General features: G+C 51.5%; 1 protein-coding gene across 2 annotated transcripts in view; it reads left to right on the top strand.

Annotated features, from left to right (window-relative positions):
* Positions 1-10470: 10470 nt before the first annotated feature.
* PAX5 (paired box 5) overlaps positions 10471-26736 on the top strand; it is a 164488-nt gene continuing 148222 nt past the window's right edge. The window contains exons 1-2 of one of the 2 annotated variants that reach the window (XM_059657352.1): positions 10471-11268; positions 24379-24544. In XM_059657352.1, coding sequence (XP_059513335.1) covers positions 11223-11268; positions 24379-24544 — 212 coding nt within the window. In that variant the 5' untranslated portion in view covers positions 10471-11222. Of the gene's footprint in view, positions 11269-17337; positions 18488-24378; positions 24545-26736 lie in introns of those variants that run through there. The other variant, XM_059657353.1, reaches the window with a different exon arrangement.

Raw genomic sequence — 26736 nt, 5'->3', positions numbered from 1 at the left:
CCATTTATTTAACAAGTAAAAATGTCGCTTATCAAATTATCTTTCATTTATCAGTAGAATGCCCTTGGTTGGGGCATGAAGGTAGTATGAAATTATCATACCCATTATTAGAGGCACAATACATTTTTAAAAGCCTTTTACAAAGTGACTTGTCACTATATATCAAGAACCATATAAGAATTCAGGCCCTCGCCCTAGCCGGTTTGGCTCAGTGGATAGAGCGTCGGCCTGCGGACTGAAGGGTCCCTGGTTCGATTCCGGTCAGGGGCATGTGCCTTGGTTGTGGGCACATCCCCAGTGGGGGGTGTGCGGGAGGCAGCTGGTTGATGTTTCTAACTCTCTATCCCTCTCCCTTCCTCTCTGTAAAAAATCAATAAAATATATTTAAAAAAAAAAAAAAAAAAAAAGAATTCAGGCCCTCTGACTCAGCAAATCTAAATCTGGGGATTTTAGGAAATTTAAAAAAAAAAAAAAAAAAAAGGAAAAAGTGAGAGGTATGAAAGTTGCACTTTGGGATTATCTGTAATGGTGTTAAGTTGAGTCCTTCTAAATATACAATACTAGGGAGTGCTATATCCACTTAAGAGTATTAAGCAACCATTAAAATAATTATGAAGACATTTATTTTTAAATCATAATTATAAAGGCCATGTGGAATTATAATGATAAACTGTCAAGTGAGAAAACTGAATACAAAGCTGTAACTATACTAATAAATTACCTGTGTGAATTTTGCCAGCATGTAAAGACAGGAGGAACAATGAATTGTTCATTTGTCAGGATGGTAAGATGATAGATAATTTTTTCCTTTTAATATCCTTTATTGTTATAACTTTGTGAACTAAATAAAAATGTGGGGAAAATACAATGAAAGTAACAGATAGGTACATTTTGTTGTATCCTTTGTAAATCCTTTCACTGAAGAAAGGGATTAAATGTGGCTTACCGTAGCAAATCATAAAATAAGACCCACATACTGCATTTCCTTCAGACCCTCCTACCCTTCTGAGAAGAAATTAAAATATAAACACAGAGTTGAGTTTTTAAAATCCAGGATTATCTCATTATTCTATTTAAAACTGTAAAGAAAGAAAATGCCCTCTTTTTTTCTTTTGGATTAAAAGTTTTCTTAGCCAAATTCCATATGTCTGTTCTTCCCCATTAAGGGGGCATGGGTCCACATTCCTCAAGCCTTTCTCAGCCTGTGGGACCTTCACTAGATGTATAGACAGTGGTGGAGAAGATCCAGTCAGATTGAAGAGACCCCAACTGTCTTTGTGAGATGAGCATACTGATTTCTGCCCAGGCTGCCAGCTAGGTTTGTAGTCAGGATCCCTTGAGATAAGTGCAGGAAAACATGAAAGTGCTTTGTAAATCCTCCAGAACTGTGTCCAGTGGATGTTTTTTCTTTAGGAGTCGGTGTGGCATAATGTCAGACACACAGGGGTAGAATCTGGGTGAGAGTGAGCATCTGGGAGAGAGGAGGAGTGGGTTTTAGCGAAGTGGTTAGTGTTAGCAGTTAGGAAATGTGAGCCCTGGCATGGTAGGTCAGTTGGTTAAAGCATCTTCCCATAAGCCAGGGTTTACGCCAGGGTTGCAAGCTCTATCTCCGGTCAGGGCACATACAAAAGGCAACCAATGAATGCATAAATAAGTGGAACAACAAATCAATATCTCTCCCTCCCTCTCTCCCGCCCTCCCTCTCTCTCATCAGTAAAGAGAAAGAAATTTGACTGTGAAGTCAGAACTGACTTTCAAATTCCAGCTCTACCATGGAGCCTCAGAGTTGACTTCACTCAGCTCATGGTGATGATGTATATAAAACACAGTGCCCAGTAAGCACTCAAGAAATGTCAGTTAATCTCATTAGCCCTGCCTCTCTGGGATTATTTGTCCAATAATATTTAGTTTAGATATCGGTTTGAGATATCTTCACAGGGACCTTCACTGTGACACCTTGTTTGTTTTCCCCTGAGGCAATGACCCCCAAAGGGCAGAACCAGGACCAGTGGATAGAAGGTACATGGAAGCTGATGTGTGCTCAATGAGGGGAAGAACTTCCTGGCAGCCATTCCATAATACCAATTCCATAGGAGACCAGTGAACTCACTGTGCCTGGAGGTATTCAAGCTCAAGCTTAGTAACTATTTAAAGGGATGCTGTAAAAAGATCAGCCTAGACACAGCTACCAGTAATAAAATTTAATGAGACTCACTATCCCAAGTTCCTGTGCTATCAGCGAACTATTTATTGATTTATTATTACTTTAGCAATACATTAATTGATGTACTTGTGCCATCTTCAAGGCATTGGCTTATTCTAATTCCTCTCTGAAGAGAATGCCCATGGAAGTCTCCTGGGGTTAGAGGCTGATGGAGAATCAGACAGAACACATGACCTATGACTAGTCTTTCTGAACCTTCTTTCCCACAGTGTCATTCTCTCCACAATGTACATGTGGTAGAGTAGAGTTCACCTCATTAATGCACTATATTGACTGCAATTCTGTCTTCTCATTTCCCTCTAGGACCTGAGGTTTTCTTCTTCTTTCAGCTCTGCCCAGCTGTGTTTTTCCCCCAGCAATTCTAGATCCGACATTGCCTTTTCAGAAATTTAGCAGCACTATCATGACAGCTGTTAACCTATGGCTCTCAGATGTGCTTGAGTTCAATTTTTTGTTCTTTGCTTTCTTATAGTGCTGGCAAAGGATACTTCAAAAAGAGCCGCACAATTTTTCAACACATGAGTCCTGTTGGCCTCTTCCTATACAAACCTTCACTCATAGCTCCTGTCAAATGCTGGGCCATCGATTCTTCTACCAAAGGAGAAATGCCTTGAGCCAACTAAAAAATATTTTCTTTAAACAGCATTCAGAAATCCAAACCCAAGGTAACGATACTTCATGAAGCAAGTGCCAGGCTTTTATATGATTTGGTCCTCACAACAGCCCTGAGAGGTAGGTTGAGTAGGTGGCAATTAATCTCCCCATGAGATAGGTTAGAAAACTGAGGGGCAGAGAGGTGAAGTCATACTGTTTGGATGTGATACAGAAGAAAGCATGAGCTATGCACTGCAGAAACCCAGTCCAGAGAGGATTTCCCCTTCACCACATGTCTTCATTCATCACTCACCTCCAAGGAGCATCTTTTATGTACAAGTCCTGTATTGTGCTGGGGTTGCAGAGGTGGACCAGACGCTCTCCCTGCTCTTGTGAGAGAAGAGAAAGACAAAAATTGCTATGATAGTGTGGCAATGACATTAGCAGAAATGGGAAACCTAGTGGGAACCTGATGTGCTCCCTCAGGGAGTGTCCCTAGACATAAGGCAGACACAAAAGCCAAAAGCAGGCGGCAGTGACCTCTGCTTAGCCAGAGAGGCTAGGCAAGAAGGAGGGCCTTGCAAAGCTCAGAAGGTAGTTCAGATGTCCCCATGGGCACCACCTGGGAGGGGTGGCTCAGCGGTTCGAACGGTGAGATTGCTCTAATGCAGTTCTTACTATATCTCCTCAGGGACATCGTTTCTCAGCTGGGAAAACGGACTATCCTCCTGCTCTGCCAATTCCTAAATAGGCCAAACATTTTCTGTCTTTAAGCCATTGCTCATGCTGAGCCCTTGGTCTATGGCACCCTTCTGCCCATCTTTTCCAACTCAGTCTTCCAGGCTTAGATCAAATACCACCTCCCTGAAGAAGTCTTCATAGATTCCCCCTAGCAGAAAAGGATTCCTCCTTCACTTTCCTAGTTGTATTTAATTAATTAATTAAAAGACTTAAACTCTAGGCTTATTTCTCTGCCATGACTTTGAACAACTCAAGGGCAAGGAAGTCTCATCTCCCTTTAGTACTAAACATTGAGCTCTCTGTTGAATGGACTTGAATTAAAAATGGGAGCAGGGGACAAGTGGTACTTTGGAGGCACATTCCCGAGCCCTTGGTCAGCTCTTTTCATAGCATTTTGCTTACATGTAGATATCCAGTAGCGTCATCTACAAAATGGCAACATTAATCATGCTCTCCATGTCCTTATTGATCTAACAGAGTCCTGTTCACCCTTCAACACTCATCTAGGTCACTCTCCCCTGCCAAGGGGGCAGGGACCCCAGTACCTCAGACATCACATTTCCCCAGTGGGCCTATCCACGTGGGGTATGAGGCCCTTCTGGACTGGAAGCACGCCTCTCTCCCTCCCCCAGGCCAGCTGGGAAACCGCTTCTGCCTGGGTGGCCACAAGAGCTTTAGGGCCAGAGTTTTCCTCTGGGTCTCCAAAGCCACCTGGGCGGCCCAAACCCAGGCACCTGGCCTGCACTGAGAGCCTCAGAGGAAATGGAACGAAACCAAGGGCTAACTAACCAGGTTTTGGTAAAACGAACCAGGACAAAACCCAGCTCTGAGCTTAATTAAAAAGAGTGCTTAATCCCTCCCCCAACGAGTGTAGATCACCCACAAAGGAGAGCAGGACTGCCAGTGGCCAGGAAGACCCGAAGCCTTATAAACAAGCACTTGGGGCTATGCAGGGCAGCTCTGCTATGATCGGATACAATGACTATTGTCAAGGAGGGCTGTTTTTCCATGTTTTTGTATCCTTTTCTGCGAATTTTCTTTTGCTACCTAATTTCATGCATCAGAGGTCAAAAGACAAAAGGTCAGGCCTGGTTTGGAGGCAGCAAACTCCCCTTCACCAGGAACGTGTGTCCAAAGGAGCGCTTTGAGGCACGCACGGCATGCGGAATGCAGACACCGGCAGGTTTCCTCCCCGCCTCATTCTCTTTTGTCACTTCATGGAGTACACACGAGTCTACGTGCAAATTGCATGAAAAATGAGACACCAAACTGCTGTACCAAAGGAGGAAAAAAATCGCCCTCTTTCAATTCACCAAACTGTTTCCATCTCATACCTTATTTGTAAGAATTTGTGCCTAACAGGAAGCCCAGCTGAGAGCTCTCGGCCTGCCTCTGCACAGAACCATATAAAATACTGAATCTGAATAGATATTCTTTAACTTTTTTTTTTCTGGGAGAATTTATAAAGATCTCTCCAGAAAATTACCAACATTTGTCCTAAAAAGTGCTTTCATGGAGATTTGCAGCAGCATTTTAGTATAAGCAATTTAGTATGATTCTTTTAGTGTATTTTGTTTTAGACCTCCAATCTTTCCAATGCCCCATGTTGGATTCTTAAGTAATAGCAGACTGTTAGTTTCCTTGTGTGCTAGGTAGACACACAGATTTATAAGGAGACTCCAGCGCAGTGGTTCTCAACCTTCTGGCCCTTTAAATACAGTTCCTCATGTTGTGACCCAACCATAAAATTATTTTCGTTGCTGCTTCATAACTGTAATGTTGCTACTGTTATGAATTGTAATGTAAATATCTGATATGCAGGATGGTCTTAGGCGACCCCTGTGAAAGGGTCGTTCAACCACCGAAAGGGGTCGCGACCCACAGGTTGAGAACCGCTGCTCTAGCGTCATGATTTCCCATTAGAAAGATTTTCATCATTTAGAAGGGAAATTATTTTCTTGTCTATGCTCATAAGCTCCTCGTATCAACTGGGTACGCCAAATGGCTTTCATCTGACTAAAAATAAATTCAGGGACATCTTTACTTTTTCTTCTTTTAGACAATTTTTTTTAGTCTATTGGCATTTAATGTCTGAAGGTCTGGCCCCCACCTCCAGTACAAAGTAAAGCAGAAGTTCAGCATGTTGGGAGGTGTCTCTGGTTATCACTAGACATGGATGCTGGCTGCAGGGCTCACCTCAAAGGCCTTTTGGACCCAAGCCCAGCTGCTCTTTTCCATCTCACCCTGGGCTGAGTCCTGGAGGAAGCTAGCAGCAGATAGCTCGTCCAGTTGCTAAAATTAGGTAGTCAGCAGCAAATCTTAAAGCATTTTAGAGCACAGTTTTATTTCAGGCATGTTTTCAAATCCAGGCTTTATATCCCACAGTTCCATCTCCTCCCTATAAAACTCCCCCCCCCCAAAAAAAGGCCATAAAAATCAGTCCAGCAGACTGAGGTATCTGCAGTCTCCAGGGGAAGTGCCCCAATCCTGCTGTGACCCTCTGCTACAGCTCTGACGTTGTTACAGAAAAATGGAGAACGAAGTAAGTGAGAACATTAAAGGGCCTGCTTGTAGGCTGGCTTCACTTCTGTTTAACATTCTGCTCTGCGTCCAAAAACTTAAAGAACTTAACCTGTGCACTCACTCAAAATCGCTTGAAAGTAGGTTCCTCTACGTCCCAATACTTCATGGAATCAAATTATATCACATTAAAATGTTATTAGTTTGAAGCATATTAGATAAATGCAAGTCTAGGCTGGTGCATAAATATTTAAAGCTCACATTACACAGAAATATCAGAAGAAAAAGGGTGGGGAGAGCTAATAGTTCTTCATATAAATATGGTTAGAAATAAAGCATCCTACATGTAAACTCTCTTTAGCAGCAAATGGTTTTATTACTTACAAATTATGACATTGTTGAATTTGAAAGGAAATATAAGAAACTCATTCACACTGTTTTCAATGTTAAACAATCAGAGGGCCCGTAAATCTTTTCAATGCTTCGTTTTGGATTCTTAGGTAATAGTGGATGGCTGGGATGTGTTGGCAAATTTTAAATATAACTGACTGTCTATTTTCCATATTCATATATTTTAATGTAACTCCAAGAGAGTGAATTTTATCTGAAAATTCTTCAAGAGTTGCCTTCAAATCATCTCTGTGCATATGTATATGGCATACACTTGACGTCTGCCATAGGTACCTGTGCGCTGGAAACCAGTCGTGGAACTGAATTGAATTGCTGGATTTGAGTTTAAATGAACCCATCTAAAAGACCCAGGTCTGCGCTTTTTGAGGCTTCTCTCAATAACTTGTAATTAAAGCAAGAAAGGCAGTACAGTAAAAAAAAAAAACAATAGCAGTAACCCACCATGAGCACCAGGTTCCCGAACACAGCCCCATCGAATTTTCCAGCGGTACCCGAATATTTCTGGGTGGCCTGCCGCTAGCACATGGTGCTCCAGCGAGCCAGTGCTCGAAGCCCTATGTGCGCAGAGGACCCTACTGGCCGCTGAGATGGATGCTTTGATCCAAACCATCCCTCAGCCCCTTTCCGCCGAGGGCGCCACTGGAAAACTGCGGCGGCGACTAGCCTGCGTTGCGCGCTTTTTTTGCGCTCTGCGCCCGGGGAGATGTGAGTGAAGAAGCTCCCCCATCCACCTAGGCGCCAGCCCTCAGCACACCCCAAGCTGGTACAGAGAGGGACCTACTCGCCGAGACTCGGTGTCCACCCTCAATCCTGACCCGTTCAGACCCAGCAAACGAAGCGGGGCGGGGCGGGGCTGGGCTTTAGGGGCGCCGCCTGCCCAAGGTGCGTGCCACGTGCGCACTCACGGCGCGGACCCCAAATCCCGCTAGTCCAGCTGCGGCCTCAGCCGCTCGCAGAAGTGGGCTCCCAGCTTTAGGGCGGGGCCTCCTCCTCCTCGCCAGCTGCCTGGACGTCGGCTCCCACCCACTGTCAGCCCAGAGCCCCAAGGCCGGGGTCGTTCACCGCGGCTTCTCCCAGGGCTCGCACAGAGGGAGGCCCAGAGGCGGCCCAACCTTTGCTGGATTCCTGGCCGGGTGTTTCGGGATGGGGTGGGGGCGGGGCGCCTGGCTGGAACTGGACCCGGATCCCGGCTCCGTGAGCCCTGGAGTCTTCGGGTGTCTCCTGGCCGAGGCTTCTCGCTTCGCGACTTCGGCCTCCCCCTCCCTAGACTGCAGCGTCCAGGCTGGAGGGAAGCTCGCGTCCTGCCTAGGCCAACCCCTTCTGCGACTCTTTTCTCTTCCTGTCACTCTGTTCTGGGTTTCTGCTTTCTCCCGCTCAGAGAATGCCAGGGCGCGCGGGAGGCCAGAGGAGCTGCGCGCCGGCCCCTCTCCTGTGCCTCCAGTCGGCCTCCGTGTTGTCCCTCACTCTCCATACTTTCCTTTTCTATAGGTTCTCCCCGCATTCCCTTGCCGGTCTAGCCAGCGTGTCTTTCTGCCTCTAAATTTGTCTCTTTTCTCCCCGGTGCAGCACTAAACAAGTCCACGTGTATCGAGGTTGAAGTTCCGGCAGTGTGGACAGAGAGGAAGCCTACTCCGTCCCTGGAACATGTCGGGGCGCTATAGTTTGGCTTCCCCTTGTGGTGCCGGCGCCGGTTCTGCCATGCAGGCCTCGGCTACCAATGCGCCGGCTCCCTCTTTCTCATTCGCTAGCTGAGTGCGTCTGCTCCGAGTGTGGATTTCTCTGTCTGTGGTTGCAAACCAGGGCAAGGCTCTCCAAACCGAAAGCTGAGCGGAGTTGGGTTTCTAGCATTCTAGGGCTGCGGACAATCTAAATAGGGGCTTTTCCTGGGATCCCGACGCCTCTCTGCTCCTAGACTCCACGCATCCCTAGCCCCTGCCCCGTATCTCTAGAGCCGCAGCGTCAATTCCGTGTGCTCCGAAGAGGCTTGCCACCTGCTCCGCGGCGGGGAGCCGGCCCTCGGTCTAACGCTGCGGGAAGTCGGGGAGGTCAGAAGCGAGAGGAGAGAAACCCACAGCGGACAGGGTGGGCCACAGGACGGCGGCTGGGCCTGCGTATCCCGGGAGGAGGGAGCGGGCTCTGTGAATTCTGACCTGGGCGCTGGAGCCACAGGACCCGCGCAGGAGCAGAAGTAAGGGCGGGCGCCCCCTCGGGAACGCACAATTGTTTTTGCCTTGGTCTGGAACTCAGAGAATAGGATGCGACGGTGCGGGGGTCAGGTATTTTGGAACCAGGCAAACCCACCATTCGTGATGCTTGGCCTAATCCTTTGCCCTTCCTGGGTTCAGAATAGGAACTGAGTAGTGTCCTGTGTCCCCTCCCTAAACCAGAAGCCCCACAAAGCCAAAACACACGCGCAAAACTCACCAAAGCACTCCGCAAACACAAAAACTAAAGCCAACACACGAAAACGCAAACCCAGATCCCCATCCAAACGCACAGCTCATAAAAAAAATCAAAATCGAAGAAAACAAAACATAAACACAAAAATTCATCTAACACAAAACACACACACACACAGACGACACCCACTAATGCAAAATCAAAACAGATCAAAGCACCACGCAGAAGGGACAGACTTCAAACGACACACAAAAAGACAACCCCTAAGAACAAAGTTTAAAAAACACACACAAGATCAAAACCCACCCCAAAGATCACGACTCACAGAGCAAAGCCCGTTAAAATGAAATCCACGAAAAAACAATACGCAAAACCCCGAAACAAAAGTCTCATACATAATTAAAAAAAAACCTCACAGAAAACAAAACCAAACAAGCCCTCTAAATAGAAAAACAAAACAAAAGGAAACCCGGCCGATTCCCGCCCACAGCCCGGGGTGAAATGTCAATTCCGGGCGGGCTTTTCATCCCGAGGTGCGGACAGGCCTCTCTTCCAGGACGCAGCCTCCCCGCGCGGAGGAGCCGGAGGCGGGAAGCCGAGGCCGGGCCCGGCCGCGGAGGGGAAGCGTGGAGCGCTCGGAGATGCCCCCAAATTAAACCGCCGGGCAGGGGCCCCGACCCGCAGGCTGCAGAAAGGAGGCGGCGGAGGGTGACTGAGCAGACTACTTGGTGGGGGGGCCGCCCGGGAATCCACAGCCACGTTTCCGATTGTGGCGAAATCCGCTCCGTGGATAAGCGATGTCCGGTTCCCGCCGCGCCCCCACCCCCTTTCTCCAGCTCTGGGCTCCTTCCCCCCCGGTTGCGGCCCAGCCTCGTGACCACCCCCTCCAAAAAGCAAACAACACCCTCGCTGAGGACGATTCACTTTCTGAAACTGCCCCTGTCCGGCGGGCCAACAGTCCTTCTGTGGAGCGCTCCCCCGCCCCGGAGAACCGCGCCCCTTCGACCACCCCGCAGCGGGACCCCGCCGGCTTCCAGTGGCCGAGCCGAGCATCTGGACTCGGGGTTGGGGAGGGTCAGGGGAGGGAAATGTTGAGCCGGGGCCGAAGAGCGCGAGTGGACATGCCACCCTTCTACCCGGTCTCTCTTGGGCTGATTTCCCCTCTGGAATCAAGTCCAGGGGCTCAGGGACAACGCAATGTCTCGGGGCTTGTGGACCAAGGGTTTCCATTTATGGGCCGGGGTCAGGGGTCCGGGACTCCTGCCCGTCTCCAGGACCCCCTGAGATGGTTCTGCTCAGCCCGGTGCTCCAAAGCGGAGGGCCGGATTTTATCTCCAGCATTTCACATCTTAACCACCGTGCTACGGGCCAGAATGGGACGTGGTGTGGGGAGAACTGCGACCAGGGGGCTGAGTAGGTCGCGGAGGCTTCAGGATTCTCGTACTTCTCTAGAGTTAGGGACCCAGCTATGGCAGTAGCAATAGCAGCTGCAAATTAGGGTGGGGGTGGGGAGCTGGGAGCTCTGGGGGCGGGCGCCGCCCTAGGGGTGAGCCTGAGGAAACTGGATGCTTGGCAACATCTCCTGCTTTTGCAGCCCCTTCAAAAGCACCTGCTTGGCAGACTGGTTAATTTCTTTAAAAACAAAAACCAGGCCTGCATCCGCCTTCGCAGCCGGGTGTGCACCCAGAGGGGTCACCGGCCCCGCGCACCGCGAAGAGGGCCGCGATACCAAGTCGCAGGGGTTTGTAGAAGGTGCTGCCTCGAGGCCGGGGCTCCAGGCTCGTCTTTGGTCGGCCCCTTCCCGTAAGTGCGCGGGCTAGCTCCCGGCTTTCTGAAACCTTCCTTCCCTCCTCCCCCACAACCCCTTATAAAAGTCCAGGGCGGCGTGGCTGCGACACTGTTGCTCTCCCGGTCTTCAGCGCTGCTCCGGCCCGGCCCGCCCCGTCTGGCCAGCGGAGCAGGCCCCTCCGCACAGCGCGGACACGTTGCCCGGCTCTGGGCCGGCCGTGCGGGGCCGCACGCTGGGGGCGCGGCGTGTCTGGGGACATCTTGTGATGTTGGCGAGAACAGGACATGATCTCACATGGCGAGAAGCTCTTTAGTTCCTTAATCATTTCACGGTGCCTTCGGACGCTTTTTTTTTTCCACCTAAAACGTTTAGTTTCAGCTCAGTGATCAGCTGCCCCAGCTCGGCGGGGGAGCGGAAGGCTTGAATTATTCCGACCTGTGAGCGGCCCCTGACACCAGAAAAAAAAAAAAAAAAAAAAAAGAAGCACAAAAAAGTGGAAACTTTCCCCCCCCTGTCCATTCCATCAAGTTCTGAAAAATCAAAATGGATTTAGAGAAAAATTATCCAACTCCTCGGACCGGCAGGACAGGTAGGACCGCGATACCCGCTCCAGGCGCGCTAACTCCGGGACCCAGCCGGGTGCTGGTCCTCCCGCGGCTTCGGCCCTGGGGGAGGGGGCCTCATTTTTGCCAGGATTGACTGCCTGTCTGTCTGTGGCACGTTTGTGTGTCTTCTCGCCAGTCTATTCACGGACTTCTGCATCATTCCAAGTGTCAGAGAGTTTGCCTATTTTTCCTCTATTTCTAAATATTTATGTAGTTGTCTGGGGGGGGGGGGCGGGGGGGGTCGGAAAGTTTGTTTGGGTCTGTGTGTTTACATTTGGGTTCCGAGTGTGCAAGAGTGACAATGCGTTTGTGTGTCCCTGTATACCGGTTTTCAAATGTCTGCGTGTGTGTCCACGAGTTGATGTGCCTGCGTGTCTTTATATTCATAAATGTGTTCGTGTGCTCATGAGTTGGTGTTCCTGGATACTGTTCTTTTGTATCCAAAATGTGTGTCATATATATAACTTGGATAAGTCTCTGAGTGTGTATCTACTCTTTTTAAAGGGTCTGTGGTCATCTGTCATATTCTAAGTAATTTTGGAAGTGAGAAAGATGTGTACATGTCAACAGCTGTTCACTGTGTACATGCCAATATACACAGAAGTGCCAGCCTCTAGGTACAGGGATGGGTCTAGGGCCTGTGGGGTCCTGTTGTGCTAAGCCTGGTCAGGCTCAGGTCCCATTCTAGTAGGAGAACCAGGAGTGAAAGTGTGAATTCCGGGTGTGTGCACAGACCCTCAGTGTGTTGTGGGCACTGCTTCTCTCTGTGGGCACTGTTGAGCCTACCATTTGTATAAAAGGGTCTCCAGCAGCAGGCACAGCATTGGCAGGTGAGCGAGCAGGCAAGCCTATATGCTAGCTGAGACATTTCTGGGGACCCCCGGCCTGCCTTCGCCTTCACTTAGACAAGCCTCTGACGTGTGTGTGTGTGTGTGGGGGGGGGTGCTCAGGTTTCATCTGTGGGTGCCCCTCCAAGGGAGGGGAGCAGAAGTAGGGGGGACATGTGTGCCTCCTCTGGGCATCCAGTTCTGGTGCTGGTATGCAGACAGGCCTTTCTGACACAGAACCAGGTGTGCCTCCCACAGGGCCAGGCAGTGAGTAGCAAGATGTGTTTACATCTGAGAGGAGGTGGCAGGCAGCAGGAAGCCTCTGTTTGCCCTGAGGTAAAAGCTGGGTATAGGAGCCTTTTACTCTTTAGGCCAAGTGTGCTAACCCACACCCAAACACACTCCTGGCCCGGGCAAGAACTCCCTTTTCCCCATTCCTGTGGATCTGTGAGCTCCCATCTGTTCCTCAGCCCTAAATAGAGGTCAGAAAGCAGAAGGAGAGAGGTGAACTTACAGCCCAAACCTAGGATAATTCCCAGGGCTTAGCTGTGTTTCCAAAATTGTGACTGAATAGACGTTAGGGCAGAAATCAAAGAGGCAGAATTGAAGAGGATCCCCCAGGTTGAGAGTGCAGGAAGGGGAACCCCCTCTGCTCAATCCTCACTCTTCCCTCTTTCCCCCAGTGGGTCCCTGAGTAGGTGGGACTCCCAGAGGTGCCTGTGCTGGGACTAGGGTTTGTGTTTGTGTTGGGAATGGGTGAGTGTTCAGGGGCTGGCCCCTGCTGCCTTTCCCGACCGACCAACGTCTACAAAGAATGTAATTCATGGCGGTCGATGGGCTCTTTGATTAGTTCAATCGCCTGAATAATCGTTTAATCAATAAAGCATTTCATTCCTCATGGAGATGGGTCTGGGTGGGGTTGGGGAGGGGCAGTTAGGCTGGACAGAGTGTAAAGTTCTGAAGAGCCACGCCCCCTCTTCATTGCCGGGTTGGAGTAAGGGCGCCCTTCCTAGGTCACTGGGAACATCTCAGGTGACACTGCACTTCTGCTTGTCTGCCCCCGCCTGGGCCCCACTAGGGAAGAGGAGAGCCAAGCAGCTGGACAGGCTGGGGGCATCCAGGTCTTGTCTGGGGTTTGTTCCTCCCACTCCTAACCTTGAGGCCTTTTATGGGCCTCTTGACCTTCCCTTGCCTTTCTTCAGAACTGTATTCCCTTCTGTCTCTTGACCTCAGTTTCCCCATTTATTCAAGGGGGAAGGACTCCATGCCCTTCTAGCTTTAAGCCCAAGATCGGCTGAGGCCAACCCTGAGCAGGGAGCCTCTTACAGATCTAGTTTTTTTCTTGTGGTACCAAAAAGGAAAAACTGAGGTCCAGAGAGGGGCAGGGACTTGTGGAGGACTTCCCTGACCTCTCATTCCTGCTGGGAGAACACCCCCTACCCCTTGCTGCCACCATGGGCATCCTTGGAGAAAAACTACAATTGGGCAAGCCAGCTGCTGTGTGAGTTAAGGCTCCCCAAGGCCAGGGAGACCAGGATAGGCAATGGCATCAAGCCCTCCAGCTCTAGAATGAGCCTGTGAATGAATGATGACAATATTCTCTAACCCTGGATCTCCATCTTCCAGAACCTTGAGAGGCCTCATCTTGGGCTCTTCTCCCTATTAGATACATAGGGAGACTGAGCCCTAGGAGAGGGGCCCCACTGCCTAAAGCCTTTAGACAGAGAAAGGTAGTCCCAGAGGCACCCGATAGCACCTGGCTTTCCGGTGTGCACTGGTAACGAAAACAAATCCTGACAGACCATGGACATGGTTCTTGAGAAACCTGGTTAAACTCTTCCCTTTTGTCACTCAATTGGATGATTCTTACAGATGGACCTGGGCGGGGCAGAGCAGACCCCTGATCCAGGAGCAGGAATCAGCTCTGACCCCTGGTGTCGGTTGTCTCTCCTTGATGTTTTTGAAATGAGGGTTAGAGAGCACCCACCAAGTTAGGACAGCGATGGCTGTGTCACCTCTGCCTTAACTGAACTGAGCAACCAGTCTGAGCCCCGTGGGCCTCGCTTTGCCTGAAGCAAGAGCAGGGAAATGGGCTGGACTTGGGCTGCGGGAGTTCGTCTCGGGCCCACAGAGCTACAGCAGCCCCAAACCGCGGACGCCGAGAGAGAGAGGGGAGGCGGGAGGCAGTGTGCTCGAGTGCAGCCAGGTTTTGTGGCCAGGACTGAGGTGGGTGTCTCTCTGAGGGTGTTTTGGCTTCTCAAACATACTTCTCAACGGGCTTTCTTTCCGTAGCAAAACTTTCAACGGCAATGCCATTTACATAAATTGGGTTTCTTCCCGGAAGGTTTCGTTCCCGGTCTCCTGCCTCCAGCGCTTAGTTAGCACAGGGCCCGGCCCGAAGTCCTGCTGGGCTGGAGGGGGGGTGGGGGGTGGGGTTGGATGAAACCACGCGACTGTTGCGCAGAGCGAGGACCGACTGCTTTCAGGATGGTGGCGTCGAGACGGGTTCCTTGCTCCCCTCTCTCCTGGACCCAGACTCGTGGGCTCAGGAGCTTCCGGAGGCTGGACCGAGGCGCGGGAGCCGGGCTTGGCCATGGGGTCTCTCCGAGCCGCCGTTCGGTGGTGTAAGGTTGGGCAAGGTGGCCAGGATACCGGGTCTGGTGGTGCCTCTTGGCGTTAGAAGTCCCCGGAGGCCGGTCCACCCCGGAGGCGGTGAATTACCTCCGACCCAGAGGGAGGCTTCCTCTGACCGCAGCGCACAGTGCGATGGGGGTTGCTCTGGCCAAAGAGGTTAGGCAGCCCGACCCTGTCCTTCTGTGTGAAATGGGAATCGGAGCTGTTTCTGTTCCGGTAACGTCTGGCGTCCTGTCCCACCGCGGCAGCGCTCCCTGGGCTCTGGCCAAGCCTCCCACGTATGGGAAGGAAAGCCCTTTGCGCGGGTACGTCCTCGCTGGGTGCTTTGATTTGGTATCGTAGTCCCATGCCCACTCCCAAACGCCCGCCACCCTGCCCTCCTGAGAGTGGCCCTGGAGAGACCCTCCTGAGAAAAGGTTCCCGGCCACAGCCTTTCCTCTAGCCCGGACTCCCAGTGTGACCTTGGGCAAGTCGCATCCCGCCTCAGCCTCAGGTTCCCATCTGCAAAATGGGGACAGTTTAGCCTCAGGGCCCTCCCTATTAGCTCAAATACTTTAAAATCTTGGTTTCCAGGCCTGAGCTCAATGAGAGGGGCTGGAGGTGGAGATGTCACTTGCTGCGCCCCTCAAGGCATCCTCACCCCACCCCTGTCCCCTGCCCCCTTGTGGGAACACAGAGCCGCGCCCCCCTCCCCCCCCCCCGTCGAAATCTAGTCACTTTCAGTCCGCGTGCCACTAGTGGATCGAAAGCGGGATCCTTAACTCATTCTGGCATCTCAGCGCTGTTAGAATCTTTCTGCTCCAAGGTGAAGGGGGGTGGGGGTGAGGGGTGATGGGTGGGGGTGGGGTGAAGATCCAGACAGGCAGGGTTCCAGACAAAAAAGAGATAATGCCACCACCCCACCTCCGTGCACGGGAAATCTCCTGATCCCCAAGAGGCTCGCCTGAGACTATTTCCTGCAGCTGTGCCTGGAGGGGGTGGGGACGGTCAGCGCAGGAAACTTAACTGCGGTTCCTGGGGCAGCTGGGTCTGGGACAGGAACAGAAGGTGGGCTAGAGGACTGATCCAGTATAGGGGTCTGAGAAAAGGGGCAGAGGTAGAGAGAGGGGAGACTGAATGACCTGGGCGTCTTCTCAGAGTCAACATGTGCTCTGCCCTCCTTACAAGTCCAGGTCTGGAGTGGGCATCCCAGAGCCCTTGTTTTGTTGGGTTTATGTTGAATGTTAGAGGATCAGTGCTTTTGAATGCACAATGGTGGGACTTGGGACCACTCCCATGAGCTGCTGGCCCAGGAGAATCTTCAGTGTCTCTGCCAGGACCCTGGCATAGGTAGGTGCTCACAGAACTATTGCCTCCTGGATATAGACAGCCTGCCTCATGCTTCCTTTTCAAAGACCAGTTCCTTTGATTGTGGCCTCAGGTTCTCACACCCCCTTGAGAAACTGAGACTCCTTGGTCAAAGACCCTGCCTTTCTGGACCAGGAAGGTTTTGTTATAAATTCCCCTGGAGAGGGAAGGTCAGGTTTTTTTCAACAGCTGAAAGCTGCAGCAAGGTAGCATGCCTAGCGTGGCTTGGCAGGGCCCTTGCAGATAGAATGCACCCACCCACCCACAGGCTTCAGGGACCCTCATTAGCACTGGACGGGCCTGGGTTCATTCAGTTCCCTGCACCAGATGTGGAATTACCCCTGTGGACAGAAGGCTCCAACTGCTTGAATAACTAACTAGCCCCCAAAGCATCTGGCAGCTCCTGGCCTGGAGCTGGAAGGAGGTGCTTGGGCAACCCGCTCAAAAGCCTCAGATAGCCTCTTCCTACAGGAGCACCCTGATTACCAACTTTAAAGGAATGTGAAAAAATTTTTCACCTCAATGTCGTTGCCTTTCAGTTATCTCAGATTTGGGAGCACCTGGGGGTAAAAAGAGGGAGAGGGGTGGACAAGGAGGTAGCGGCTTAGTAGGCACTTGATACAGCTATGAAATGTTTCCACTGGCAGGAGCTTCATTAAAGACTAGGTAAGCCAACTCTGCCCATTTTACAGATGAAGAAACTGAGAACGGGGCAGATGTGCACACGCGAGTCTGTTGGTGCTTAGATTGAAAGCCGGTTCTCTATTGTACTCGTCTTTCTCCAACATCCGCTGTGTGTGTGTGTGTGTGTGTGTGTGTTTTCTAGAGACTATTTACCCACCCCTGCCTTGGCTGCCTCCAGGCCTTCAGGGTATCTCAGGGCCCCAACGCCGCAGCTTGGAGGGCAGGCTCCCTGAGAATGTGCCGCGGGACTCTCCAGGCACTAGGTGGATCCCCTCCTCCTCCCTCCATCCCGGCTTCACTAGGCCTTCGGGCCGCGCGTTTGTCAATGAACGTGGCGCCGCTGCCTTGGCCCCGCCTCCCATTCTCTCCCATTGCCCAAGTATCCGCTAATTAGGCGGAGCCTCCCGGTTGCTCAGCCAATGGAGCGGTGTCTCGGGCCAGAACCGGCTGCCACAGCTCTGATTGGCTTGGTGAAGCGTGATTGGCATGTTAGCGCCCGCCCCGCCCCCGCCCGGAGGGAGGCTGAGCCCCGGGCGGCGCTGTCCACACGCAGCGGGTCCTGAAAGAGGCTCCGGGGCGGCGCAGTGGCGCACTGTGCGCGCCGAGCAGGCGAGGGCTAGCGCCGGCGGCGGCGGCGGCGGCGGCGGCGGCAGCGCGGGCAAAACCGACAGCGGCTCCATCTCAGCACCAGTAGTCCCGGAGGCCGTGGCGGAGGGGACCTTCCGCTCTCTCCTCTGTCCCTCGCTCCACGCCTGGGGCAGGCGCGGCGGCCGTCCCGGAAGAGGCAACTGCAAGACAGTAGAACGAGATCTCCGAGAGAGGGCGGCGGGGCTTCAAGAGTTGGGCGTGAGGCGAGGAGGAGACTGTCGCTGTTGTCCCTTTTCCTGGTCCCAGCGATGGGGGGAAAGCGGGAGCCGCGGGAACTTTGAAGGCAGCGGGTCCCAGGGTATGAGGGCTGCAAGCTCGCCGGGACTCCGGAGTCTCATCCCCAACGTCAGTAGCGGAAACGTCTGCGAACCCCACTGGGCCCCAGCACCGCCAGAGAGGAAGTTCTTTGCAACTTCGTGGGAGACGTCGGCGAGCCAGGCAGAGAGAGGCGGAGGTGGCAAGTAGGAGCCCCCGAGACCTAGAGAAGCAGAGAGAGAAGAATCCAGTGAATACCGAGGGGCCGAGGAGACACTCCAGAGGCAGCGAGGCCGCGGAACCAGCCTGGCCGCCCACGGGCTTCGCTGCCCCTTGAGTAAAACCAAGTGCCGCGCGTCCCGCAGGCCTCCTCGAAGCCGCTCCTACCGGAGGCCAGGGGCGCCAGCCGTCCCGGAGGCGGGTCCCTACGCCATGCCCCCGAGGCTGCGGGCGCCTTGGCAGCAGCTACCCCGAGCCGGGACCGGAGCCGCCGCCTGAGCCAGCCCGGGAGGGAAGCCACAAGGAGTTGGGCGCCCCACTTGCAGCCGGAGTGCACTAGTGCGGTTTCCCGCCTCTAGGAGCAGCTCTCCGCGATCTCCCACCTCCGGCCGGGCGGCTCCGAGAGAGGCCCGAGGCCCCAGCAGTGCTTTCTGAGCGCAGCTCGCACAGTGCCTGGCCCGGCGGCGCGGCTCCTTAGCCGCTTTGGGCAGCCCCTTGGCGCCGGGAGGCGGCGGCGTGGGCCGGCCTGCAGTCTGGAGCGCCCCGATGGAAATACACTGTAAGCACGACCCGTTTGCATCCATGCATAGTAAGTAGGCGGCGAGCTCGCTTCTCTCACTCTCCGGCCCGGGGCGGGGTTGGGGGTGCCGGACTACGGGGCAGGTGCTGAGGCCGGGAGGACCCAGGACTTCTGTAGCCGCGCAGTCAAGTTTGTCAAGTGCAGGGCTTTCCAGGCAGGGGATGTGGAACAAAGTGCCTGGTCGCCTAGGCCCGGAGCACCTGGCACCGGGAGTCCCGCCTCCACCAACGCCTAACGTAGGCAGCGAGCAGCAGCAGCCTTTTCGGCGGCCTTTCGGGGGCTCTGGCAGCGACGTCTCAGAGTGCTGGGAGCATCCTGGCGGGGACCTGGAGAGGGCTCCGGCTGGACTAGCTGGAGGGGACGAAGTTGTAGCGAAAGGTCAGTCCGAGTCCCAGTCAGCGCCCCACACCCAAACCCGGGTCGCGCCTTTTTCCACGGTGGGGTTGATCCAAACAGGGCTTGCAGCGGGTGTGGGGGCCCCCCACCAGTGCCTGTGTGCTGCTAGGCGTGAAGGGAGAGGTGGAGAGATGAGCGGGGACCTCAGGTCCAGAGCTCCAAAGGCGTTCTGGAGTTGAGTGGGATTTGAAAAATCCACCAAGTAGAGGTGCCTGAGCTGAGCGTCTGCTTAGAAGCCGCCAGTTCATACACAGACCTTTAAAGACACCCTCCAGTCCTCCTCTGCAGGACGCTTGCCTTATGATGACTTCTCCCCTAAAAACATAAATAAAAATGAAGCAGCAGCCAATTAGTCACCATCCAGGCGCCCCGCTTTCTAACGACGCCGAGTGTGTAGGAGACGGGAAGGGTCATTTTGGGCGCGGGCGAGGCGGGTGGCCGGTTGCTTGACCCGCCCGGATCTGCCAGTTCGCCCTTTAGCACAGCCTCCTGTGCGATGCGCTTCTCTCACGGCGAGTTAGCGCCGGATTAGACTCGGAGATTTCAAGGAAATACCAAGTGGAACGAATCGCGTTTCCCCTCTGCGCGCTGCAGAGCTGGGCCGGAGCAAGGCGCCAGGCTTGGGCGGCATCCAGCCGGGGCCCAGCTGGGGTCCCCGCGGGGCCGCAGGTCATAGGGTTGCTCCCTGGCTGGGAGCCCTCCGCATGCCAGCTTCTCCGCAGACAGCCCCAAATCCTGCTTACCAGCCCTGGGCCCCCTGTTTAACAAAGGCAGCAGAGACCCGGCTGGAGAGAAGGCGAGCTTCCCTGAGCGAATTGGTCCTTTTCCACCCGGAGGGCCGAGCGGCCTGGCGGGCAGAGAAATGCTGATCCGTGCGATAGGGGCTGACTGCCCGCAGGTGTTTCTCTTTGTGTCAATTTCCCGAGTCGGAGGTAATCCACCAGAGCCGCGCGGAGGTTTGCGCAGTGAAGCCGCTTTCTCTGGTCCCAGCCCAAACGATTCCTCATCCTCCAGGGCCTGTGCCAAAACAGTTTCCAGTCCGTGGCGACCCCAGCGCCCCCCGCAGCCCTCTCCTGCGCACACTTGAGCTGGGCTCCGTAGAGGCTCTGATCTCACAGAGTGAGCCAGGAAACAAACGAGTTGGGGTCAATACTCTGCTAGGCAAGCTCTTAGCCAAGGAAAGATTGGGGGACAAAATGGGGAGGGCTGACCCCTGGACTTCTCTCCTTGCGGGGGATGGAGTCGGGGGAGATGGGAGGAGATCAACAGACCCTCACTGCCTCCTTCTGCACAGAGGGGCGCCCCAGAGATTTTGCACAAGCCCTTGGAGAGAGAGCGTCAGACCCCGGTGATCTTGAGGGTGGAGAAGGCAGCTACTTCCAGATGCTGTTAGCCAACCGCTCATGCTGTATATCTGTCCCTCCTTGTCCTGGCCTTCATGTGCCCCCTGGAGAATGCTCCCTCCTCCCATCTTCAACTCCCTGGCAGCACGGTGGGGGCTGGGCCCCAGCCAGCCTAGCTTCCAGGGCCTGCTTGGTTCTGACAGCCAAAGCTCTCTGCACAATGTGCCCTCCAGGGCCTCAGTTTGTTGGTGATTGGAGGTGGGGAGTGGGGTATGCAGTAGATCCCTTAGAGGTCCCTGGGGTAATAGGGGCTCAGACCAAGTCTCATCTCCTCATCTCCCTTCTTGGCCCTGGTCAGTTTCACGCTCCTACCCTGTTTCTCCCCTCCATCAGAACAGGACACCTTTGTGTGGGAGAGATGGTGTGCCCATGGGGCAGGGGCAGGCACTGCCTGGAAATGGGCTTCAGAGTTCCCCTGCCCCCACCCCCTATTCCAGGCTCATCACTTTGATCAGCACAACCCTCCCCAGATGTTTCCCTCCCTCAGGTATGCTTACCAGTTATAAAGCACTTTTACTTGAGATTTGTCTAAACCTTTAGTTACACCCATTTTATGGAGTATGATATTGAGGCCAGAGAGACAAAAGCACTGATAGGAAGTTCACATGGGTAAACCTGGAGCTGGTTCTTGGCTCTTCAAGGATTTACAGAAGAGGAGGGTGAGGGGCTTAGTTTCCAGAAAGAGGAGAGTGGAATGTCTGGGTGGGTACACACATGTGCAAGGTGCTGTGTCTGGTTTAACTATTTCTGTATCTATGGCCTGACTGTCGGTGTGTGTCAGCATCTGTCTGTCATTTAAGAGTCCATTAATGAAATTTCATCCCCGCTCTTCCCTGTGTTCCTGTTGGCATGTTTGTGTGTCCCTTCATTCATTCTCTCAGGGACCACTAAGAGAAATTTCAGTGTCTCTAAGTCCTGGAGTTAAGTCTGCGACTGAATCAGCAGAGACCCTCTCTCTAAGACCCTATGCCCAGTCTAGGGTGTGGACAGGGCCCCGGTGAGCAGCATGTTCTTATCTGAGCCTGAGGAGCATCTGTGGGGGCTGGCCCTTCCAGACCAGAGCCACAAAGGCCCCAGGGGCATCTGCAATTCAACCATTCTTCTCCCCCCAGCCCCCCCCCCACCTCTTTGAACCCTTTTCTGTCAGTCCTGTGGGGGCAGGGCTGTTTCCCTTGTATCTGTGTCTGTTTCCTGGTCTTTGCCTTGAGTTGTTTCCATCTATCTTTGTGTCAGTCTCTCTACTTGGCCCTGAAAAGGGTAGCTGAGTCTGTGTCTGCCTCCAGCACCCTCTATGGGGTGAACTCTCACCCAGCTGGAGTCCACAGGAGGTAGAGGCTGGACCTGTGTTCTACCAGGAGATGCAGGGCTGGACCTAGGGTCCTAGGGTTCCAGAAAACAACCCCCCCCCCATCTCCACAGAAGTCCCCTGCCCTTTACTGGGGAATCTGTCCTCCATTTTTTTTTCTTCTGGTCTCCTTGCTTCCCTCTGTGCATCACACTCACCTGTCTTGGCTAATCCATTCCATTTTCTCCTCCTCTGCCTTCCTAACTTGAGGCTTCCTTTCCAATCTCTCGTTTCTTGCTGTCTGTTCCCATTCTTTACACCCTTTCCCTCCATACCTCACTTCTCCTCTTTTCTTTCCCCATCATGCCTCCCCTCTTTCAGGCATCTAGTTTTATTTCTTTCTAATCTCAGGGTAAGTGGGAGACATTACCTTCTCAGATCACAGTTGTAAATCACCTCCCTACCACCCTTGAAATGCTCTACAGCAGGGGTGGGGAACCTTTTATTCTGCCAAGGGCCATTTGGATATTTATAACATCATTGGCGGGCCAGACAGAATTATCAACTTAAAAATTAGCCTGCTGTATTTGGGCAAACATTTAATTAATTCACCCCTAAAGCTTTAGCAGGACCAAACCAAATGATTTCTCTGGCCTTATACAGCCCTGGGGGCTGGACATTTCCCACCCCTGCTTTATTGGATAGGACTGTGACAGAGGCAGAGAGAGCTAAGTGAGTTTGGGGTCCTTTCCAGGGGGATCCCAGGTTACCCTGGGTCTGGTGTCAGCTGTAGACATGTGGATCAGACTCTGGATAAGTATTGGTAACCTAGATTTGTGGTCAGGATTATAGGGCTTGCTGTCACTTAGAGTGTCCATGATACAAGTGGTCCCCAAAACTCACAAATGTCTTACAGAACTGCTCTTGAACTGCTCTGAAGGTTGGCATTGTGTTTTGGGCAGAAAGTTTAAATTGCCAGTGGTATAGGGAACAGGCTATTGTAGATGGGCAACAATGCCTGGAGTGACAGGTTATCTTGAAAGTGTGCTGAGGGCTTTTAGCTTCCTTTTTTTGTCCTTTCAGACGAGCTTGTACCAATTTTGAATTTACTTTCTCCTTAAATCCAGCCTGTTCTTGAAAGATCCATACAACCTTTTTTTTATTAGATGCTCCCAACCCCAGAACAAAGCTTTCTTAAGACCCTTGACCAGGGATGGCTACAGTCTTTCGATTTTAGATGAACTAAGCAATCATATTCCTAACTGCAATATCCTGTTTGAGATGGTTTTCCTTTTCTTGTGTCTGGAGTGTTTTAGAACAAACAAAACCCACTAAAGTTCATTTTGAAAATCAGAGGGAAATTCAGCTTAGAACTAGAATTAAGTATTGTTGTTATCTATAACATTGTGTTTTCCCTTGAAATCAGCCTGAGGTTGGAAATTTGGGCAAATATTCAATTCAGACTCTCCTGAGAAACTTCAGTGAATTGGTTTGGCATTTTAAAAAATAGGTTATGTTATGGATTCCTTTCCCCCGTCCATTTCAGATATTGCTCATGAAACTGAATAGTATTTGAGTTCTGGGGACGGGGTGGAGAGCTGAGATGAGGTGGCTATTTTATGTTTTAGAGTTGGTGTGTGTGTGTGTATGTGTGTGTGTCCGTCCTCCAAGATGCCCTGGCTGCCCTGGTATAGCCCAGTCCCAGGCAAATCTCAGTTTAGTTTATTCCCCCTCCTGGCCTCTGAGCTGCCAGCAGCATTGGTAAATGCTTGGACTTAGCTTTTGGCTACAGTGATGTCAGTGGCTGATTAATAACTACAAGGTCAATATTGTTGCTACCCCCTGTGTTTACTGGGTTGGCGCTTCAGTTACTTCTATCCTTGTTTCCCTCCAGATGGACTTGGATGTAAGGAAGCTTAATGGGGTGGGGGAGATACTTTCCCAGACGCTTAAAATTTGGGTTGAGAAGCCGTCTTTATTTCCCCTGAACCAACCCATAGCTGCTTGTCAATTGCAAAACACTCCAAAAAATTTTAGGGAAACTTCTTCATAGCAAATCCTAGTGCAATAGGGTGAAATAAATGTGATCCTCCAATCCATTTCTTTTGTGTGCTCTGAGAGGGTACAGTGGTCGACTTGCACATCAGCCTCATCTTTTTTGTTTGCTTATTTCCCCTTCAGTTTTATTGGGTATGTAATTAAAGGAAGTGTTTTTGTCAAGGCAGTGGTTGGGTTTTGTCTCAGCACCATGCTGATACTATTTAAAAAAATTAAAAAGTGCGTAACCCTTAATCAGATTGTTGATTTAAAAAAATATTCCCACCCCCGAAATCTAGGTTTATTGGGGTAGTCCCTTTCACTTTTGAAGATATTTGTTAAAAGGAAGAGTTTAATTTTTTAAAATGTCTTTAAATTTGATGTATTTTAAAATTTATTTTCTCCCGAGGCTTTTTCTTAGACCTCAGTATCATGTATGTAATAAGGTGTGTCCCTAGTATGGACTGAGGTCTTCACATATTCCATTGTTAAAAAAAGAATTGCACAGAAAATACTAGTAACTAACGGAAGCATAGTATGGAGATGCTCGCCCTCATTAGCCCAATTGACTGGCTGAAGATTGACAAAGGCTAAGGTTATTTTTACAAAGCAATTTGAGGTATTAATGTAGTCTGCATGATCAGACTCCAGGCTCAAGATGTCCAGCCCACAGCCATTTCTGATCTGAGGCGCTCTGAATGTTCCCGACAGGCCTTCTCCTTCTATGTGACTGGTTCTAACCACCCATTCCCTCGCTTTCTGTTTCTCATCTGTTTCAGGACATGGAGGAGTGAATCAGCTTGGGGGAGTTTTTGTGAATGGAAGGCCACTCCCGGATGTAGTCCGCCAAAGGATAGTGGAACTTGCTCATCAAGGTGTCAGGCCCTGCGACATCTCCAGGCAGCTTCGGGTCAGCCATGGTTGTGTCAGCAAAATCCTTGGCAGGTAAAGGCAGGAGCCCCAGGTTTCCCTTGATTTTTAAAGTCACCACCTAAAACATGACCCAGCCGCTGTCCAGTGTGGCAGGGTCACAGTGAGAATCACTGTGGCACTTCACACACACGCACAGCACTTCAGAGTTTGCAAAGCCCTTTCGAGGCCACTCAGTTCAAACTAGTCCTGGAAAACCCCAGTGACATAGGGGTTGGGGAACTCAGTCAGGAGGGATGGCCTGTTTTCTGAAAGCCTGGTAAGTTATTCCAAAAGACCCAAGAGTAAGAGGTTCTTGGGAACTTCCCCTGCGCATTTTAGGTGAGCTCAGGACCTGGGCAGGGCTGGGTAGGAAATCCACAAGTTAAAATCACCAAAATGACCAGAGTTCAGTTTTTCATTTTAATGTTTTTCAAAAACACAGTCCATTTTGACAAAGTCATCTGTCATTTTCAGTTGTGGACTATCATCAACCTCATGTTGGGCTGCAGTATTTTTCTTCTATGTTTTGTTTCTTTCATAGCGACAGGCATCCTAAGCATATATTAAATTAGAGGAGGAAAAAAAAAACAACAAAAAAAACCCCAAACAGACACCAACTCTCAAGTCTGACATTTGAAAGTTGCCACTTGACCCAGCGATTTGCTGCAAGCAAAATACTAACAATGCTGATTCTCCCAGAGGGCGGTGCAGCCTTTAGCGCCCTTCGTGTTGATTTTCTGTGGTGAGCGAGACTCAGCACCATCCAGGGAAGCAGTTTCGAGAGGAGGAAACAAACCGAGAGAGGCCAAGTGACTGGCCCAGATCTAGCCAGCCAGCCAGTACCCAGGCTGGGAAGAGAGCATAGGATTCCCAGATCATGGGCAACTCACCGTTTCCCCAAACCAAAGCCACAGGCTTGTTGCCAGCCACGTGAAGTGAGAGGTTTGCCCTGGCAACGAGGAGCAGTCTCCAGTGATAGCTGTTCAGTGCTCTCACAGGATTTCTCTCCCCGGGCCAGAGAACAACCTTTGTCCTGCAGCTTGCATGATGGCTTGAGAACAGATGCCTGGATAGGAAATAAATATGTTGAAGGATGTCAGTGACATTGTGACTTTTTGCTTGCCCTTTCCACTTCCATCTGCTGGAATTTAAAAAATTCTTTCAAATGAAAGAGGAAGGACAGTTGCTAACCTTGGGGGGCCTTGCTGGAGACCAAGAGGAAGTTTTAGGCCGGAGGTCTGGAAGGAAGCCCCTTTAGGGACCTTGATCCAGGCCTGGGTTTATTCCTCATTCGCCTGCCCATCTCAGGTCACCTCAGCCGCGAAGGCTGTGGGCATCACTCCTGGTTAGCACTCAGTAGCAAAGGAGCACCAGGCAGAGTTCAAGGAGGAAGGCAGGACGTCAACCACTGTGTTCTTATTGGAAGGTGGTTTTCCTGACTAGAGGATGAGAGTGAGAGTAGAAGAAAATAGAGGAGAGGAGATCAGAGAAAAGAGAAAGAGAAAAAACAAAACAAACCCCCAAACCAAGCGAAAAGAGAATGATTAATTTAAAAAAGAGAAACAGAAAGAGAAACGAAGACAAAAATAGGAGAAAGACCGGAAATATTTTAGATTATCTCAGCATCAGACTCCGAGTGCCGAATGGATCTTAGCTATCTTCTTGGGAAGCCTCCTCATTGCACGGAGGGAGAGAGAGAGAGAGAGAAGGCCCTTCCTTTGTTTTTTGCTGAGACATCTTTGCTGAGCCGACATTTTGCTTGCTATTTGAAATCTTCTCAGGGCAAGATGCTGAGCCCTTCTGCGAGGGGACATCTTGATGCCGGGCCCTCATGTTCTGGTGCCCGGGAGAGCTCCAGATCCCCCCCCCCCCCCGAGACTGAAGGGGACAGGGACCTCCCCAGGCTCAGCTGGCAGCCTTCCTCGACCCAGAATAGATTTGTCACTAGGTAGAGTGGCACTCGGAAGTTAGGCGCCGCTCCGGTGCCTGGCCGTTTAAGTTGTCAACAATAAATTGGAATTTCATAGCTCATTATTTTCATAACTAAGAACCACAGTGGACAAAATGTCACTCTAATTAGAACTGCCTTTTAAGAAACAAGTTCAGCCCTAAAACAGTGTGACTGGGAATTTCTGAACGAGGGCCGTTCCGTCCACTGACTTATTTATTTATTTTTTGGCCACTAACGAATTTGATGGGCGCTCACCGGGCGACAGATTGTAAAG

The sequence above is a fragment of the Myotis daubentonii genome, chromosome 11 (genome assembly GCF_963259705.1).
Source record: "Myotis daubentonii chromosome 11, mMyoDau2.1, whole genome shotgun sequence".
NCBI lineage: Eukaryota > Metazoa > Chordata > Mammalia > Chiroptera > Vespertilionidae > Myotis > Myotis daubentonii.
This window is presented reverse-complemented; position numbering and strand designations above follow the sequence as displayed.